Source organism: Diprion similis, chromosome 10 (assembly GCF_021155765.1).
Source record: "Diprion similis isolate iyDipSimi1 chromosome 10, iyDipSimi1.1, whole genome shotgun sequence".
Taxonomy (NCBI): Eukaryota; Metazoa; Arthropoda; class Insecta; order Hymenoptera; family Diprionidae; genus Diprion; species Diprion similis.
In genome coordinates, this window is record NC_060114.1 from 21471909 (window position 1) to 21490649 (window position 18741).

General features: G+C 40.9%; 1 protein-coding gene across 1 annotated transcript; it reads left to right on the plus strand.

The window, feature by feature from the left end:
* The first annotated feature begins 7447 nt into the window (after positions 1-7447).
* LOC124411834 (NFIL3 like protein-like) lies at positions 7448-18179 on the plus strand. The gene is made up of 2 exons (XM_046891300.1): positions 7448-8278; positions 16508-18179. Exon 2 carries the CDS (start codon positions 16528-16530, stop codon positions 17839-17841), a length of 1314 nt encoding a protein of 437 aa, XP_046747256.1. The 5' UTR covers positions 7448-8278; positions 16508-16527; the 3' UTR covers positions 17842-18179.
* Positions 18180-18741: the final 562 nt, after the last annotated feature.

The following is an 18741-nucleotide window of genomic DNA, read 5'->3' on the forward strand; positions in this document are numbered from 1 at the left end:
ATGCACACATTGAGTGATATTAAAATTCTAGCTTGCATCATGGCTTTGATTTCACTGAAAAAGTGACTAGCTAAGGATTTAACTTCTCTAAAAAATGTATAACCCAACCCAGTATCATCTTCAACATGCTAAGAAAGGTAAACAGCTGAATAACCAAACATCGTAGGCATGTTGGATGTACAAAAGAAAATTGTTGAAAGTGATGCTTAAGCAATATATGTAATTGTTCATTAAAATTTGTACGACAAATGATTTGGTTAAACCAGCTGAAAACTTAAGTAAGTACAGATTTATAAATAAATTCACAAAGATTATGATACCAGCTGGGATTAGGACATCAGCGATGTGGAAGATCAGCTCAAAACTGTTGACATTATCTATGTATCTATGTACATACATACATACTTCAACGCGTTCAGCCCATATGATGTCATTTCAAGTCATAACTCATGAAATCCAAAGTGTTAACAGTTGAACAGACGTTGATTAATCCAGTAAAAATAATAATGATGATAAAGTGAATAATCAGTCTCAACTGTGAATACTTATTTATGAGTGTGACGTTTATACCAAGTGAATAGCTAAACACAAAATGGTTTGTCGTCTGCTACAATCAATGCGCGTGCGCTACAATCGAAGAGCAGTTGTTTGCCAGGGTGACCAACCACTGAACTTTAATACATCTATAGTTCAGTGCGACTAAACGACATGAATGTAACCTAAAAAATTTTGACAGTTGTCGCTGGCAATTGTGTTCAACACCGACGAAAATTTTTGAGGTTACATACATTGCAGCGAACTGTCATCTAAATTTATGACGGCTGGTCGCGCTGGCAACAACTGCTCTCGAAATGCAGCGCATGCGTGTGAATTTGTGACTGACGACGGACCATTCTGTCGTTAGTAATTTACTCTGTACGTAGTTGAGAGATACCCTGAAATATTGCAGCAGAACTTTGATGAAATTAGGTTCACACGACAAGAAGCTGGTATACAGCATGTGGATCGAAAGTATTGGCTGTGAAATTCTAGTGTCATCGGTTGGAAGTGAAGTTGCTTATATTTATATCAGTTCGGAAGAGGAGCAGCATACGATTATGATTGAACTCCGCATACAGGTAAGTACATTTGGATCATTCGAAATTCAAATTTAATGATGGACGGAACTTCACCGCTATTGGATGAAACAAATCCTACGCGTGACTAACAACCTGAACCAACTCTAAGAATTTCAACTTTGAATTAGCGAGGGCAACTATGTTAAAAATACTCGATTCATCGATTAGCCAGGACCAAAAAATAATGGAACACGACTTGATTGAAACGGTAAAAATTAATCGATTAATCGATTATTTCATATTTTCTTGAAACGGTGCATTCGAAAACAAAATTTCGTAAATTTCAGTACGTAGTCGGAATAGCGGAAAAGTTTTTTTGATACTTTATAGTTTTATTCAAAATATCTTTCTTTCAATGTTGGGTAAAAATATTTATTTGTCTTTTATTTATTACATCAAATAGGTACTTAGTAAATAAGACAATGATAATTATTGATACTTTAATCATATAAATTGATATTGTATTACATCGTTCATCGGATTCAAAAACAAAAACCAATGGTGAGAAAAAATAATGGAGTCGGTCGATTAATCGAGTTTGAAAAATAATCGATTATACTCGACTAATCGGTAAAAGGTAATCAACTTAACTGAAAATCGATTATTTTTGGTTATTCTTACTTTGAATCAATGTCCTTATGTGTACACCAATTGGTTCTCGAGTTATGATATCCCCTTTGGAAACTCAAGAGTAAACATCGCGAAATACGAAGATTTTTCACTGGCGACCTCGTTCATTTAATCGGTCAAGTTCTCGTCGAGGAAGAAGCTGCACCGAATCGTCGCAGGTTGCTGAACTTTCACGGAAGTAGTTTGACCAGCTTACCCTGAATCCAGGTAATATATTTATACCTCTCATGAATTTCGCACATACAAGCATATCACGTTGATTCGTAATTGTTACAACTTACTGCAAGGTGTGTCGGTCTAATCCTACATATAATAGTAAGACGTAACGGGATTATCTGACAGTATAACTAGGTGTCTGAGAATATACCTCAATCTGTTAGTCGTTCGGAACGAACGATATTTTATACCATAACGACATTCGACGTCTTATTTTTCAACTAGCGTTCCGTTCACAGTATGGACCTTTGCGGTATTTTCCTGCCACTATCACTTCCAACATTTGTCGAAGGAAACTGTACGTATACAGATTATGAAAAGAACCGGGGCCTACTTGGTTAAAGACATGGTACTTTCATCGGCCGGTGAAAGCAATATGAAAGTGCTTGATTGCAAAGTAGAAAGGTGAAATGTACGGTAAAAAGATTACCAGACCTGTTACCTATGTGTGCGTATGGCTTGGTCTAGAACTGTTTGGTACTTAATTATTTTAATTAATTCATCTTCAGCGAATAGCCAAGTTCAGAAATTTCCAGCTCTGGGTATGTACATATATATTCTGAATTCGGTTATCCAGAAGCCGGAAAATTTTATTTTCTATACCAAAGGAATACAGTTTTGATTTTTGCACATACCTTTTGAAGTAATCAGGGATTTTGGTCATGATAAAACAAATGCATTCTTCATGCTTGGCACCGAAATGTTATCGTCACCGGTGGTTATGACAGCTCGGTTTTGTGAAGTGAGCCGAAGTTGAATTTGAATAATTTGCTGGAAGAAAATGATGAAGATGACAAACATCAAGAGATGATAAAAGAAAGGAAACGTGACTTTTAAACGCTAAGATAATAAGAAGTAAAGATAAGGAAAAGAAGAAAAAAGAAGAGAGTGGGAGACAGAAAGATGTATAGATAGGGCGACTCGTAAGGCAATCAATAACGTGAACGCCACAAGTCAATAGCCACTGAATATATTTACAAATCCCACTATACGACCTTACGCAAATATACGCTGCATGATGTTGATTTTATATACATACAATGGCAAGTTCACGGCTACATATATGTACATTACGTGGGAATATGAGTTACGTAACAAAGCTTTTGTTGAAAAAAAGACGTGCGATTTACATAAAATCTTCATTATTTATTTATTCATTTTTTCTGACGTCTCTCACTTATGAAAAGTTGATTGGTCCGGTGTTCGGATGAATCGGATCACTTCATGCAATTGAGCTGCACATTTAAACAAATGAAGTAAGGATCAGGAATACTGGAAACGCTTTGAAGAAGACGATCGAAGTTCATTATAAGATATGAATAAAAAAAAGTCGAGGATACTGCTCGAGCTAGTGTTGCAATGTCGCATGGAGGGGATGTTATTTGCACGGTACTGATATCCGGCCAAATACAATGCAATGAGTGTCGAATAACAAAAATGAAGGCCAATGGGATTGGCCACTGCAGCGAGAATTTATCCAGCACTGAATAAGAAATAATAAAACATTACTTGTTGAAAACAACTGTTTTGACAAACTGATGGCAATAATCAGTAACGGTTTTTGATTTTCAGACACTTTTTATCTTCATTGTATTGGTTGTGCAGAAGCTCTTAGGACCTTGAATAAGTAATTAAAAGTAAATCCTTGGCCATCCACACGTAAACAGCAAACTATTTATATTATTGTATGGAAACTGAAGTATAAGGTTTCATTAAAAAGTAAGTGTTGATAGTCTTTGTCAAAACGTTGAAAAATGTGTATAATTTACACATGCGCAGCAGCGTTACGAAACGCGTTCAATACATGTTCACGGATAAAATTCATCCTTCGAACTGCGAGCGATGCTTCTTTGTTTATGGTTGCAAAATTGGTATAAAAATAGCGGGGAATCAGGCGACGCCCACGTTGAGGAAGGTTATGATACTTTGGGTAAGGTTAGATAAATCGTAGCAAATAAATACGTCTGGGTCTGAAGCAACGAGCGCGGTGTTATCGCGTATCGGCTTTTGCAATCAAAATAATAAGATGTATATCACCGGGACTCTGCAACGAGGCTCTGCATTATCGCTTATACACAGCAAAACGTTCACCTTGGCGAAAAAGTTCGCGGCGTTTTTGTGTGTACAACAGAAAATACTTATGAGCAACGGTAATGTGGTCGAAATGCAGACCCCTTCTCAATTTCCAACAATCCCAACTGTCTACGAGAATTATATCTCGTCCGGTCGTTACTTCAATTTGTCCTACAATTTTTCTTCGAGACAGGCTTGCTGTAACACATCAATTAAAATTTTGAAGACGAATAAAGATCCCGGCGATTTCAGACAAATAATCGATAAAAATAACCTAGTAGTTGATGCAGTGGGAAAAAATTATGGGACGTTTATGTTCTTTACTTCAACAACCCTGTGATTTTTCTCGGAAACATTTTTCGACGTGATGTATGCCCTGGGAGATATTTTGTCCTCAACTGAAAACACGATCCCGGGGTCATTGTGTAATTGCAAAAACAAAACTCAACGATGCATCGACGTACCTACATGTATGAGTAAGTCGCCTTTATGCCTCGACAAATAAACTGCAACGCGTGCTCAGAGACCGAGTATCCTTGAAATTCCCAAACGCATAATATGCGCCTGAGTGGTATGGGATCGCGTCACACCCGATGCGATTGTGCATCCATGAATGTACCCATATAACGCATGCACGTACTTCTAACGTTTTTTCATTACGAACCAAAGACACTTCTCGCTAAACTTATTTTTGATGCAGTCATTTGGTCATCGCATTGCAGAACTGTGCTTTTTTTTGATGAAGCAAGTTTCGCTCTTTGTTATCCATAATCTTTGTATATGCAGTTCTCTTCGTTTTATTTTTCATAGCTAGCCAATTGTTTACCCGTGTATGAAGTTCGCTAGCAATTAATTAAGAGGATATATTTATACGATTACGCGTGCGTGATTAGCAAGTAAAAATGAAACGAAAACAAGACTGTTGGAGGTTTTGTTTTCGAAAGCACTGATCTGAGTAAAGAGATTTTTCCCCTCTACGCTATTTTGTTCCTTTGTCTCCCTCTCTCCCTCTCCCTGTTGCTCTGTACTTGTTTTTATATCGTATTGCTCAATGGCTTACCCACAGCTGACTCTAACGGTGGATCGTTACGTTCTGTATACGGTCATTGTTGAAATTCTGCACGTATAACCGCGGTCGATAAGGGTTGCCGAGCAAATGATGACAAAGCCATTGCGTTTCAAGTTAAGTGCGAAGGTGACCCGCGGTGATTCACGTGCTGACGACCTCTCGTCTGGCCACGCGAGTATAGATTAGGAAGGAGGGGTTAGCCGCGCACTGAAGGAATTCAGGAGAAGTTAGGAGGTGGCAAGAGCCGCAGGAAGTTACCCGAAGAGATTATGTACCACCACCGTCACGAACTGCAGTTAATTCGCAGGGGTGTTGGAACGTCCAAATATACATGCAGAATCGGAAACCGTCGGGCGTTTGCTTTGGCAAGGAATTCATTGCCAAAAAGTGACAGGATCGGCACCCTGATGTAAATGTCCTACAGTATGTTGAAACATTCAAAAGAATGGAAGGATGCTCATTTCAGGAAAGGTGTTGCAATGTGATTGCAATGTCACGTAACTTCACCCTCAACTTCATTAATTTTGAAAGTGATTTTAAAGAGGAGGAAACATGCAAACCCGAAGTAACGTAGCATCACTGACTGTGAATCGGAAAATTCGCAAAGACTGTTTTGAAATCACGTTCTAAATAATGTCGTGCGTCACTCGTCGTCCTTTATTTGACATCGCCGCATACGTGTGTATATCAAGCGCATTAACCCTCGCCTGTGCTATTCGAAAACTTCAATTCTTAGTAATCACAAACGCATACGCGAAAAACAAACTACTTACGTATATATGTATATATATAAGTCTACACACATGCTCGTCGGGTAATGTGGAAGTATTTACGAAAGACGAAGGAATTAAAAAATGATGCATGAAGTTGGGAGAGTGAAAAAAACAAAGAATCAAGATTAAAATTGTTATACAAAATGCAGAAAACAACCTTTTTATTCATTGCACATATGGAACCACCAACAAATTTCGAAGGAATGAACAATAGCAATGAAACAAGTTCTTTTAATACTGCACTGTGACTATCGTTGAACCTTTAAACGGCCGAATGACCTTGCTTGCGTAGCAGTCTTGTAATCAGAGGACTCGACAGTGTGGCATGTTCCTCCGAGATCTGCCTTGATTACTACTTTAGTAGGCTTGCCTTCCGTTATAACTATTTTTTCTAATTACGCCGCCCATCAAGTATAGTTCCGAGCGTAGTAAAGTCCAGCTTAGAACCTGAAACTGAACAAAGTGGAATATACGCAGAAAAATTATAAAAATAAGCAAATAATACTAAAACATTGGTCTTGACGCTCCTGTTATGTGCACTTCAAAAACCACAAATAGATCGGCAGTCTTCTCTGTACATCCAAAATGAGGAAGCAGTTTGATTTGCTCAAACTTTCGAACTACCAATTTCATATTTTGTAATAGTGCGGAAATTTTTATGAATGTGAAAAGTCCTAATGTATCAAATGAATAAATTTTGGCACATGGCAATACTCGTCTGCAGACCTCCACCAGAGGGTCTGGGCGAATATATTTCGGCGCTGCCCTAAACCACAAGCCTCCCAATATATAGAAATTCGAATGCCAATTATAAAGCAAAAGTCGCAAACAGCAATTTTCGATCGTTAGAATGGAATGTTGGAATGTCTTCTGGAATGTTGGTTCATCGCTAATCAAACATAGCCTAATCCCTGAAAAAAGAGCAATAACCATACAGACGAGTAAGAATTTTCAGTAACACCCAGCTACATCAAGACGGAAAGTCCTAACCCCGTCCTCCAAGAATTATCTAGAAGCTAGCGCTTAGACCGAAAACCTAGACCTAAATAACCTACCCCAATCGATCAGACCCTTCGCTTGTCAGACGCTCAAGCTGCGCGGGCGGGGGATCGAGGGACGCTTAGAAGCGCAGTAAACACAAATGGGTGTAGGATTATGTGACTGACTCTAGAACGCGGGGAGGAGACAGCGACCGGATAGCGAGAACGAGATAGAAAATGAGAGAAAGGTTGATCCTGAACATAAACTTCCCCCGTACGTTGCGTCGACGCTACGCGGTGCTTCGCGCGACGTCGGCTTCTCGGTTCTCGTCTCCCCCTCCAGGCATCGTCGCGAGAAGAGGAAGGCCCCCTCCTCCCACACACATACACACACACACACACACACACACACATACCTCCGGAGGGCGCACGACGAAGTAGCGCATAGACTCGCAGGAGGAACGACGGTGAGCCAGCCGCGTCGCCCTCACCCTCACCCTCACCCTCGTCCTCCTCCTCCCCCCTCCACCCCCCTCCCACTCCTACTCGACGCCTAAACGAGAGAGCGCCGGGAGGTGGCGGCGACATTGGCAGCAGCAGCAGCAGCGGTAGACCGAACTCGCGACTGAGTCTCGTACCTACTTCGAGGCGGCTTAGTAGAGTCAGTTCTGATCGCGGTATCGAGCCGTTCGCACGTGTTGTTTGATCGTCGATGCGCGACGTTTAAAACTTTTCCTCGAGACACTGCTCGTTATCGCATAAAATCGCAAGGATTTTTCGTCAACTATACGACGACGCTACTTATTTAATATTTTCTACGAAAGTGCACAGAGTTAATGTTCGTTACGTCGCTGGTACTCTGCGTACGGTTGTAATCGAATATTTTAACATTTATCTGTTACTTTGTAAACATACGATACACCGCGTAATCGTTGAAGTTGGAAGTTAAACGGTTTCAACTTTTCGGCGAACTTCACTATTTGTCGTATATCATTGTGATTGTCACTGACAGTAGTCGTGAAGGAAGACAATTTGCACGTTGGAACGTTTCAACCACCTTTAGCCGAGTTTTAATGTTGAGTTTTATCAACCGCCAGTCTTCGCCAGACGCTACGAGGGATATGAACACACGTGGTCTTTAGTGTCCGTCTGTATCAACGATCTGCGCGCACTTTACAACAGTTTATAAACAATACGACCATAGGTACTGAAATATTGGAAATCAATTGTGTGTGCTAGTGTTACTTTTATTTGATTTAACAACGTTTTTAACACACCCAATTTATATCCATTGTGAGGATTGACTTGAAAACGTTTTAATACAAGTGAACAACATAGCGAGTCTTCATTCTTTTTTGTTGGACTTAAAAACTACAACCATAACTACAAGGACAACAACAAAAAAACCTTCCAAAATTGGTAAGTACATGTCTTTTTCTGAGTTTACAATTTTCGTCTTCTTTTCTTCTTCTTCCTGTTCTTCTTCTTCTTCTTCTTGTAAGGTCTAACTGACAACGCGGTGTTATCTCTGATATTTTTGACTGTCACGTACGACGTTTGTGTTTTCGCAAACAAAGGAACAAAGCTAAAGAGATAAGAAAAAAGGAGAAAGCGTGAAAGAAAGAAAGGCACACGTCTGCAAGCCACCGAATCAAACTAAAAGATTATGCAATTGGTACATGGGCAAAAATAAACCCGATTTAATCATATGCAAATAGCTATATATTGAGTAACATTACGAGCCACGCGCCTCGTTTACACCGACAGTGACATTGAAATGATAATTAATTACAATTTCGTAAGTCCCGCCAAGCTGCGCGGTATACCGCGCGTTCCATTCGAATGCCCATCTCTACCTGTAACTTACAATGCATCTATACTTCACCGGCCGCCACATTAAATTTTGTCACACTATCTTGTTATGACACAATGCTGGATTTCAAATTCTTCATCAAATCTTGAGTCGGATAGTTGGAATAATGTTTGCTCATCGGCACACTTCAAGAAATACATATCGCAATGTCTGGAGGTTATTTCGACAGGTACAACCTGCAACTGAAAAAAAGAATTATCACAAGTTTATAAATAAGAATGTACAAACGTGTGGAGAAAGATCTGTTACTATTTCACGCGGTCTGATCTATCCCCTTCGCCCCAATCGCCATACCTTCTCCAAGTATACATTGTATAACATTGTTATGCGGTGACGTTATGAGTGCATATTGCAGTGATTGACCATTCTCGGAGTCTCGATGGTAATCTTCTTTGTTTCGAAGCTACAACTTGATATTGTCAGACGTATATATATACGTATACTGATGCAATGAGTAATCGCGTCTTGAGGAGGTATGTTTTGTAAACGGCGCAACATATCGCTAAGAAAATTCATTGCGGTATGTCGGCCATTAGGAATAGGTGCGTTAATCTCTCGAACGATTTAGCAAAATAAAAAAGCTGTGTGATCAATATTGTTGTATGCATATGGACTGTGATGTGTCGGTGATTGACGTGTTTATCACAGTAAGATAACACCACTCACGGGGCTTGGGGTGTATATCGAAAGGTGGGCAAAATATTTTCAATTTAAAAAAAAACATTGAATTTTTATCTCGGTAATTTATACGCGTAACTCATAATCGGGCGTTGACCTGAATTTTCACAACGATCCGCAATATATTTCTTTCACACTTATATTTATATCTCTACTTGTCGATCTACTGCTTACGCACTTATATAACAAATCGTGACACCGTATTACACGTTCGAAAATCTGTAACATCACAACATAGATTCAACCTGTTTCAGTTGAATCTGAACAAAGAATTTTTACAAATACCTATTCACTGCCACCATACGCACCTTCACACTATCGATATACGTGACGATTATTTGGTACAAGTGGATCACACGTTGTTATTTCATTCCGCCTCGAGAGATAAGAAATGTTTTGCGGAGAAAGAATTGCAAGAAAAAAAGTCACAAGAAAAAAATGGAGCAACACAAAATAACTCAGATAGGTACATCGAATGTCGTAGTAGTTAATAATAGTTGAAATAGCACAAACAACAGTAATAATAATGATGATAATAATAATCAACGTTGACCCAGTTTCGTCGGTCCTCGCGAATATTTTTGCAGACTTTTACATCTGCGCTGCCACTACCTGCCTGTCTGCCTACTACTATACACTACCACCACTATCACCACATGCTTGCGCATTACGTATTATTGCATCATATTTATTGTCGCCCAGTTATAGATTACATGTAATCTAATATCTGTATTATCAATTGAACTGCTAAAAGTAGCACGTGTAGATCGTAGTGCGCGTATATTTTAGTACGTAGAAAAACCCGCAATTATTGCGTATTTATCTGATTACCTGCAACACATTTCGAGGATATCGAAAGAATGAATAAATGTCACGGGATAAAGTATCGATAAATAGAGGGTGCGTGTACGATGATACTATCTCCATTGGTGTGGTTAACAAAGAATAATCACTACTTGCTGCACTGAAGAGACAATTGTAACTAGCGGAAAAAAAGTAATACACTGAAAATAAAAAAGCGAACTATACAAGAGAAAATAAGTGGTAAGAGGTAGGAAGAGGAGCCCTCCTTCTCGTTCAGGGTCGGAGCTCTGCCTACTCGACGCTCTCCACCGGTCCGGTGTTATAGACGTTACACGTATACGCTGTGTGCTCGACATATACAGCTACATAAGTAGGCCACGGCCTAATTTACTCTTCGTGCTCTGAACATCACAATCACGCGCGCACGTGGTGTATCATGTTTGACGACTATCCGCTACTACTATACACCGCTTTAAACACTAATCTCTTTACGTACGCGTGAGTTTAACGCTTTACTTACACGATGTGCATGTACTCGTAACGTCTTGGTAATTTCATACGACGACAATGCGATAACTTAATGCGATAGCTACATACACAGAAGAGTTTCAGCGCTCTTGTTACAAATGTTCCGCGCTTGTTGCATTACGTTGTATTCTTGCTGCATTATTTGACATGCATGGACCCATAGACTTATGGAGATAGAATGCGCGGTCTGTGCTCCAAGCTGAAGCCGTAATTAGAAAGAGAGAGCAACAGCTGGAGCCGGATCTCTCACTCTGATCGGTAACTCGCTGGAGTAATCACATAGGTCGTATGTACAAGTATACCTCCCTGCTTGTCTCATTGCTTTCGCCGCCTGGCGGCTACTCCCCACTCTTTCAATCGTGCAACGAAGAGGTCCGGCTCCAGCTGTCACTCTCTCTCTCTCTCTTATGACGGCTTCAGCTCGATGCACAACTGCACAGTCTATCTCTCGATAAGTCTATGCATGGATCTAATAATTTATCGCATACGGTTTCCACTTGTTAGTTTCAACGTCACTCGTCTTGACGCTCGTAAAGAAACATGTGGAAACGAGGACTCTTGGATAGATAGACAACAGATTATCGACACGGAATGGTGATAATAGTAGTGATGATGCAATGATGTCAAAAAGTAGTATAGGTGTGGATATATTCTCGTGCAAATGATATGCGCGTGCTGGTCGACGAGTAACGGTGCTTTGTGACACACATGCGGAGGCTCGCTATCATTTCCGTCCATCTAACTTTCCAAGTATCTCTCTCTTTCAACATGCGAGTATTGCATACGGTATAACGATAGGTAGATAAACCGATCGATAGATCGATCGGTCGATGGGATGAGGAGCATTGTCCAACGCGTACTTGTACAAGCTATCGAACACTTTTGTATCGATTCCTTACCCTGATATCTTTTTTTATTCTCGTAACTGTGATGCACGACTGTTTGGCTCATGCTCGTTTATATCTATTTATGTATGTCAATCGTTTTAATACAAAGCTGATAACATTTGCGGAGCACGTGCCCGTCGTCTAATCGATTTCCTGTTTGCTCAATCTCGTGTATGAGCGAATCATGCGTGCTTTCGTCCAATACGCAATTAATACGCAATGAATTGACCACTGATGTATAGGTCTGTTTCACAAATCTTGTGCAATCCTGAAAAAAAACTTTTCTAAATATACCTACACTTGGTTAATATTTTTATTTTTCCTTTTTATTGACTCTGTGCATAGGTCGTGGCGAGTTTCTTCATTCATTCATTCATACGCGGTTAATATCAATATGAAGATGTGATTGTTACATCCATCTGTAACCCGGATGGCACCCATCCATTTAATTATCAATTCAACTGTGTACACCCAACGGGATTGATAATTCTGTCACTGACGGCAGTTCAAAATCCCCTATGTGTATATATGTAACACACTAAAAGCAGCCGTCGTGTTAGTTACTAGTTAGGCTAGTTTGACGTACTTATTCACAACTAATATACGCATGTTCCGTACACAAGACTCCCGTTTCTTTGAAACGACAAAGTATACATCAAAATTCCGTAGAGAGTAGATGTACCTCCAAGAAAACAAAGTTCGTTTACTATATTTTTTATACCGATCAGTCGAGTCGTGACAGTGATATTTTTTTTCATCTCACATTGTCATATCATCCATATAGAATCGAACTCGCATTTTGTTTCGGACCGAAAACAAGTCAACCGTAAGGTTAAAGCACTAATGAATATTACTATTTACACCGACCGATGTTTCATCGCGTATATCGCGTATGGCTAGATTTATCTTTAGTGTTTGATAATCAAAGCTGACGGTGAATATACGTATTATGATTATACGACAAATTGAGGAGAGAAAGAAACTGAGATAGCGGAGATTTTTTTAACTACTATAAATGTATATTCATACAATATCATGATTGTAGTTCGAGAGACGAGATGGATTATACCTATATGTATACTGTTCTGCATAGTTTAAAGCGATCCTGTGCTGTTATACCGTTACATTGTATCACTGCGTAGTTGCGATGACACGTGTATATATGTATATTAGATAATAATAATCATCGTTGCGCAATATTACCAGGGAAACACGTGTCCGCGCAACATGGATGGGCGCTGGGTCGCTTCACCCCCTCCCGGTCGGTCACCATTACTAACTGCTATGCTTAGTACTTTATATATAACTACTAATAGTATACTCGTCACGGGATTAATGGGCATAGCTCAGCTGCGGTGACGGGGTTAGATAAAGAAAATAGCGAAATGGAGAAGGAAAAATTTATAGGAACAAAATACACACTTTACATCGATGATGCCCCTGTAGCCAGGCCACTTAATATTATATCGCATTATGTTGAATAACATAACCGCTTATCTCATACTACGGCGACGATTCACGTTTCGTTTTATCCCAAAGTTTCATACACCAATACTGGCATGGACTTACATTATATTCATGTGTTTCGTGATATAGAAATCGGTCAACAACGTCGGCACTGCGTTGTCTTTTTATCATTTCTTTTTCAAACGCGTGTTTATCGTTACATCACGAGAAGGAAATATCCGTGGTGCTGTGTAGTAGTTATAAACACGATCACAGAAATAACAAAAAACAGAGTGAATAAGATGAAATCAAAATGATCATATCATGAAAAACAAATCACCACTGATGACATCATTTTTTAAAAAAGGAACACGCAAACACCCGCGCCCATGGCTGTGACAATGAGAAACAGAATTAACAGTTACCTAGTCTGTGTAAGTTACGTAGCTATACTTATCTTGCGTAATAAATTAGGTAAATTTTTTTTCTCCGTTATACCTGAATAGATGCGTGTACGTTGTACGCGCTGTAGTAAGATAGGCTTCTGGCTAGCCAACGGCGGCGGGGCAAGTAAAGGAAATAGAATGCGACGCGACGCGTTTCGTTGCGTGAACAGTGAACCTAGGCATAGCAGGAGATTATACGGTCCCACACGTGACAGTTACTCGGGTAGATACATAGTTCTAAGATATTATAAGACTCATGTGGCACGAATTACGTAATTCCTGGAGGAAAACTACCGTCTTGTTTTTCGATCCGAAATATCGATAGTTTTCTCCATGTTTCCCCCTCTCGATGTTTGTTCTTGGATATTTCTCAACATTGCATGATTTTCAAAGTAAAGAAGAGAAAAAAAAAATTATGCGCAATGCTTATTTTAACATGAAAATTGAGGAAGAGAGTTTTAAAAACAAGGCAAAAATTATGAATCATACACAGAATTGAACTAAAATTTAATCACGTTTTGTGACTTTATCGGGTTTCCCTTGTAGGAATGTATTCACATATATATAGTTATGTAAAAGAGGATATTACACGCAGCAGGATAGTCAGAAGCCGCTGCTGATAACTACAACAATTATCTATAGCTATTAACCTCTGACTAATATCTCAATGTTGCATCATTCAGGGACTGCGTAACGCCAAACGGCTCGGCTGTACCATACACAAGCATATTATTGCATGACCATCACTAATGTATTCGCAGAATTGTGTACGCAGCATGTTTCTATTTGGAGCGCGGATGAACCGACTTTTCTTGTTCTTTTGGTGATTCTGGGACCCTCGGAACACCGAGGGAATGACGTGTAGCATGTAGATTCGTCGGATGGAAATTTAATATAATAAGCGGGACGTAGTCGGACGTTCTAACAATATAACGCGTGCATGAGCCCGAACGCGGATCCAGCGATTTATTCCACGAATGATTCACCCGGTTTTATATATGTGTTTTATGTATATGTATCCATACATTATACATAAACAGGCATACCCAAGCGGGGGATTTTCAGTTGCTTAATAAAATTCCGGGAATATTTGACGAGCGGAAATAATAGTGAATCGACTAACCTGGGTCATCGACGTGCTGCCGCCACGGCACGCCGAACAGAGACGCCTGTCGAGCAACCAGCCAACTTATACGTACCTAACACGCGGTTGTAACGACTGCGAGCACGTGGTCGTAGAACGGGGCACAACCTTGCAGCAGGTTGCGTAATCCGACGAAGCCGCAAGATAAAAGCCATCTTTCCCTCTCTCTGTCTGTCTGTCTGTCTGTCTCTCTCTTCTTTTCTAGTCCAGGTTAGGCTTCGTTACCGGCTACAAATGGATGTTCTGTGGTTAAAGTTATAGACGCTGCACCGGTGCTTAGACCATTGCAGACAAGACACTGAACGGCTGAGTGACGCGATAGCCACCGTGATAAGCGTTGCGGTTGGAGTGGGCAGATTTTGAATTTCAATTTTCGAACGCGTCGAACGGCCGTTAGTCACTCGATGAGTACCAAGTATCGAGGACCGTTCGGAATATAGATTAAATACGTGTCGCAGTTAATAGGTTTGGCTACAAACAATTTTTTGGCTTTCTTATTTATTTTTTTTCTCTTGGCATCATTATCACTGGTTGTATAGTTGGCAGGTTGACAATTATTCGTCTATTGCTACTTTGTAGCCAAGAAGAAGACTAAAACTGTTTTCAAAGTGTTGCATCGAGTCACTCAGAATTCGAAGCGCCCGATTCATTTTGTTAACACGTTCAGATGACATCGAACATGTACTTACAGGCTGATCGGGACTCTACTGCGATTTCGTCTATTGCGCAACAGATAGGTGCGTGTGCACACAATGTATAATCAGGGCGATCACGAGTATCTAGGTATATATACACAACTTACGAAACTTTAGAATGATTTGCTTTTTTCAATTCAAAACCAAAATATTCGTGGACGTCTCTACACGGAAGACGTATTTGTAATTTCCAGAACTGTAGAAAAAATGGCGTTCCATCTGATTCCCAGAGGTTCTCTAATTTGTTATACTAAATATATAAGTACTTGTACATATACGTACACTTGGTTACATGCCGTGCGGAAAGTTTTTCAAATGAAAATCGTTATGATCACACATTACACTTGTTATACAGGTACGTATAAGTCAATGAGTTGACAAGGTGACAACGAAACGCTCATGACGCAATTCTCCTCGAGTCTGGGTCGCTGGTTAGCGGAGGTTGTTTTCTCTAGGTCGAACACAATGTTAGTTCCTTGTTCCTGGCTGCAGCATGAGTTAACATCGTGTACTTGGCTTCGATATATTGAATACATAGGTTTATAAATATAGTGATAGATCAGCTATCATCGGTATAATGTGTATATGCGCAAACACTGACGACAATCCTTGGAATGTATAAATATGTGTTTAATACTCACCTCGGATAATTCCGTTTTGTAATCATCGTACAAGTTTACTTTATTTCATTTTTTATTATTTTTTTTTTATTTTTACTTTGTACGCTTAAGTCACGTACAGCAGCGTCGATAAGTGTATACGTGCGTTTATCAAGAACAAGAAAAACTGAATAAAAATTAAATAACTAATCAAACATTGACTGCATTTCACGTTCAAGGATCACGACTTGCCTGAAAGTTATCGCGTCGTACCCGGTTATCTAGTACACACATATCACTCTCTTTCTGTCTCTCTTTGTTTTTCTCTCGATTTTTCTCTTTCGTTTTATGTTTTCGTTCCTTGAGAACTCACCCAACCTTGGAAATAAAAGAAACACCTGTTCAAGACAGCCTTATATTATACCGTGGCAAATTTTATACCGTGCGTATAATATTGTTATTAACAACGAAGTTGAAAGCATGATTGAATTGAAAATCAATTTGTTTAATGTCGCGTCAAACTATATATTACGTAATTTATGTTACAGATGTCATAAGAAGACAAATTATGGTGGCAGAATTTGTCGCCCGTCAAAATGGATCGCCCATCAACGGTGAAACCGCTTGCCTGAATTTAAATATGCCGGGAGGACACAGTATGGCTCACGCAGGTCACGGGGGACCTCATACGGGGGGACATCACGGCCCTATGCCGCCCCTGAATCACCCGGCCCATCCCGGTCACCAGGGTCATCTTGGGCCGCAAAGCACGTCCCAGCACTCTCACAGCGACACGGAGAGCCAAAGTCATCCGGATACGTACGGGCCGAACTTCGACCTCAGAAAGGAGCTGTTCTCCCAGAGGAAACAACGGGAGTTCATACCCGACAATAAGAAAGACGACAGCTACTGGGACAGGCGTCGGAGGAACAACGAGGCCGCCAAGAGGTCGCGGGAGAAACGCCGTTTCAATGACATGGTGTTGGAACAGCGCGTGATGGAGCTTAGCAAAGAAAATCACATTCTGAAGGCCCAGCTGGAGGCGATACGCGACAAGTACGGTATATGCGGCGAGTCGGAGATCAGCGCCGAGCACGTGCTCGCTGCCTTACCGACCGAGCCTCCGCTCGTCAAACGACCCAAACTCCCGCCGACCGCCGCTATTCTATACGCCAGGTCTCCGAGCCCTGTTCCCACGTCGGTAATCCACCAACCCGTCAGCGGTGCGAGGTCTCCCAGGTCACCTGCCCAGCTCTACGTCCCGGAGACGACGGCCTACCCCGAGACCGACAGTTTCCAGTACACCTACAGCCATCCGGCGATGCATTTCGACACGACGAGCGCCCTCAATTTGTCGAGGGGTCGCAGGACCCAGTCGCCCTTCGAGCTTTCATCGGGCAGCGGCGACGAGGGCGGTCCCCAGGTCACCGCCGCTCAGACAACCGTTAATAACAGCCTCCCACACAAGCTCAGACACAAGTCGAGGATCGGCGATAAGGACGCCGCGAGCGCCCTTCTCGCCTTACAGGGCATAAAGCAGGAACCCGGACCACGAGCCTCGCCGCCCTGGGACAACGAAGGATCCAGCGACGAGAGAGACTCCGGCATATCCCTCGGGGCCGAGTGGCCCGGTCCTGGAAGTCTTGCACCCGTTCCCGAGAGCGAGCACGAAGTCAAGTCGAGGCTCGATCGCTTAGCCTCAGAGGTCGCCTCGTTACAGTCGATACTCCGTCTGAGCAAGCCTGGGGATGCCCAACTGCAGCAACAGCAACCCCAACAACAACAACAACAACAACAACAACAACAGCAGCAGCAGCAGCAACAGCAGCAACAGCAACACCAACAGCAGGCAGCGCAGGTTCCTATAACTGCGGCGCAGTGAAATAGTACGGTACACGTATTTCCAATGTTGGAAATATCACGCGTGATGATTCTGTATGGATATATACCGATTACCCGATGAACGGACAGACATCAATGTATATTTACAAACGACGTACTACCGCCCGGTTCCGTTTTTACCCACGACTCCTTCTCACGAGTCGTAAAATGATCGTAAAAGCCGGATTTACACGAGGTAATGGATTGATCACATCCCGCCGCCTTCTGCCCCTTCGGACCTCAATTTATTACGATACCGCTCCCCTTGTCTCTTCAAATCGTGACCCGTATCCAAGTTTTTCAAATTCTGTTAACTCTGCAAGAATATCGTTGTATCGACAAAATATCAATATATATTATATATATTTATCATACGAGTACATATTATATGTAACTAAACTTGTTTTTATACACTTTGTTAAAATACGAATTTATAATAATCACACTTGCATACGACTTCTATATTGTTCTGGTTGTATTTATATTAAAAACAATGAAATTTTCAAATCTCAACTTGATAGCAGACTTGGTTATGACTGAAAGAATATTCGAGTAGTGGGTGACGAAAAAAGTTACTAGAAAAGAAACAACAGGAATACTTTGAGAATCAACAGTATTGCACGTGACTGTGGAAATTGAATAATAACTTTCGAAGCATTTCTTTTCTCGTGTACTTTCATCGATGTCGAAAAAAATTTGAGATGGATACGAATAACTAGTGGAGCGGAAAGCTTACGGATCTTTCTAAAGTTTCAACCAGTGTTGAGGACTTAGGGTGAACGTTTTATGGTTGTTGAAAAACAACAATACGCAGATATGTGTGTGTGTGTGTGTGTGTGTGTGTGGGGGGGAGCGCGTATGTATATATATATATATATATATATATAGGGACGTCTAGACC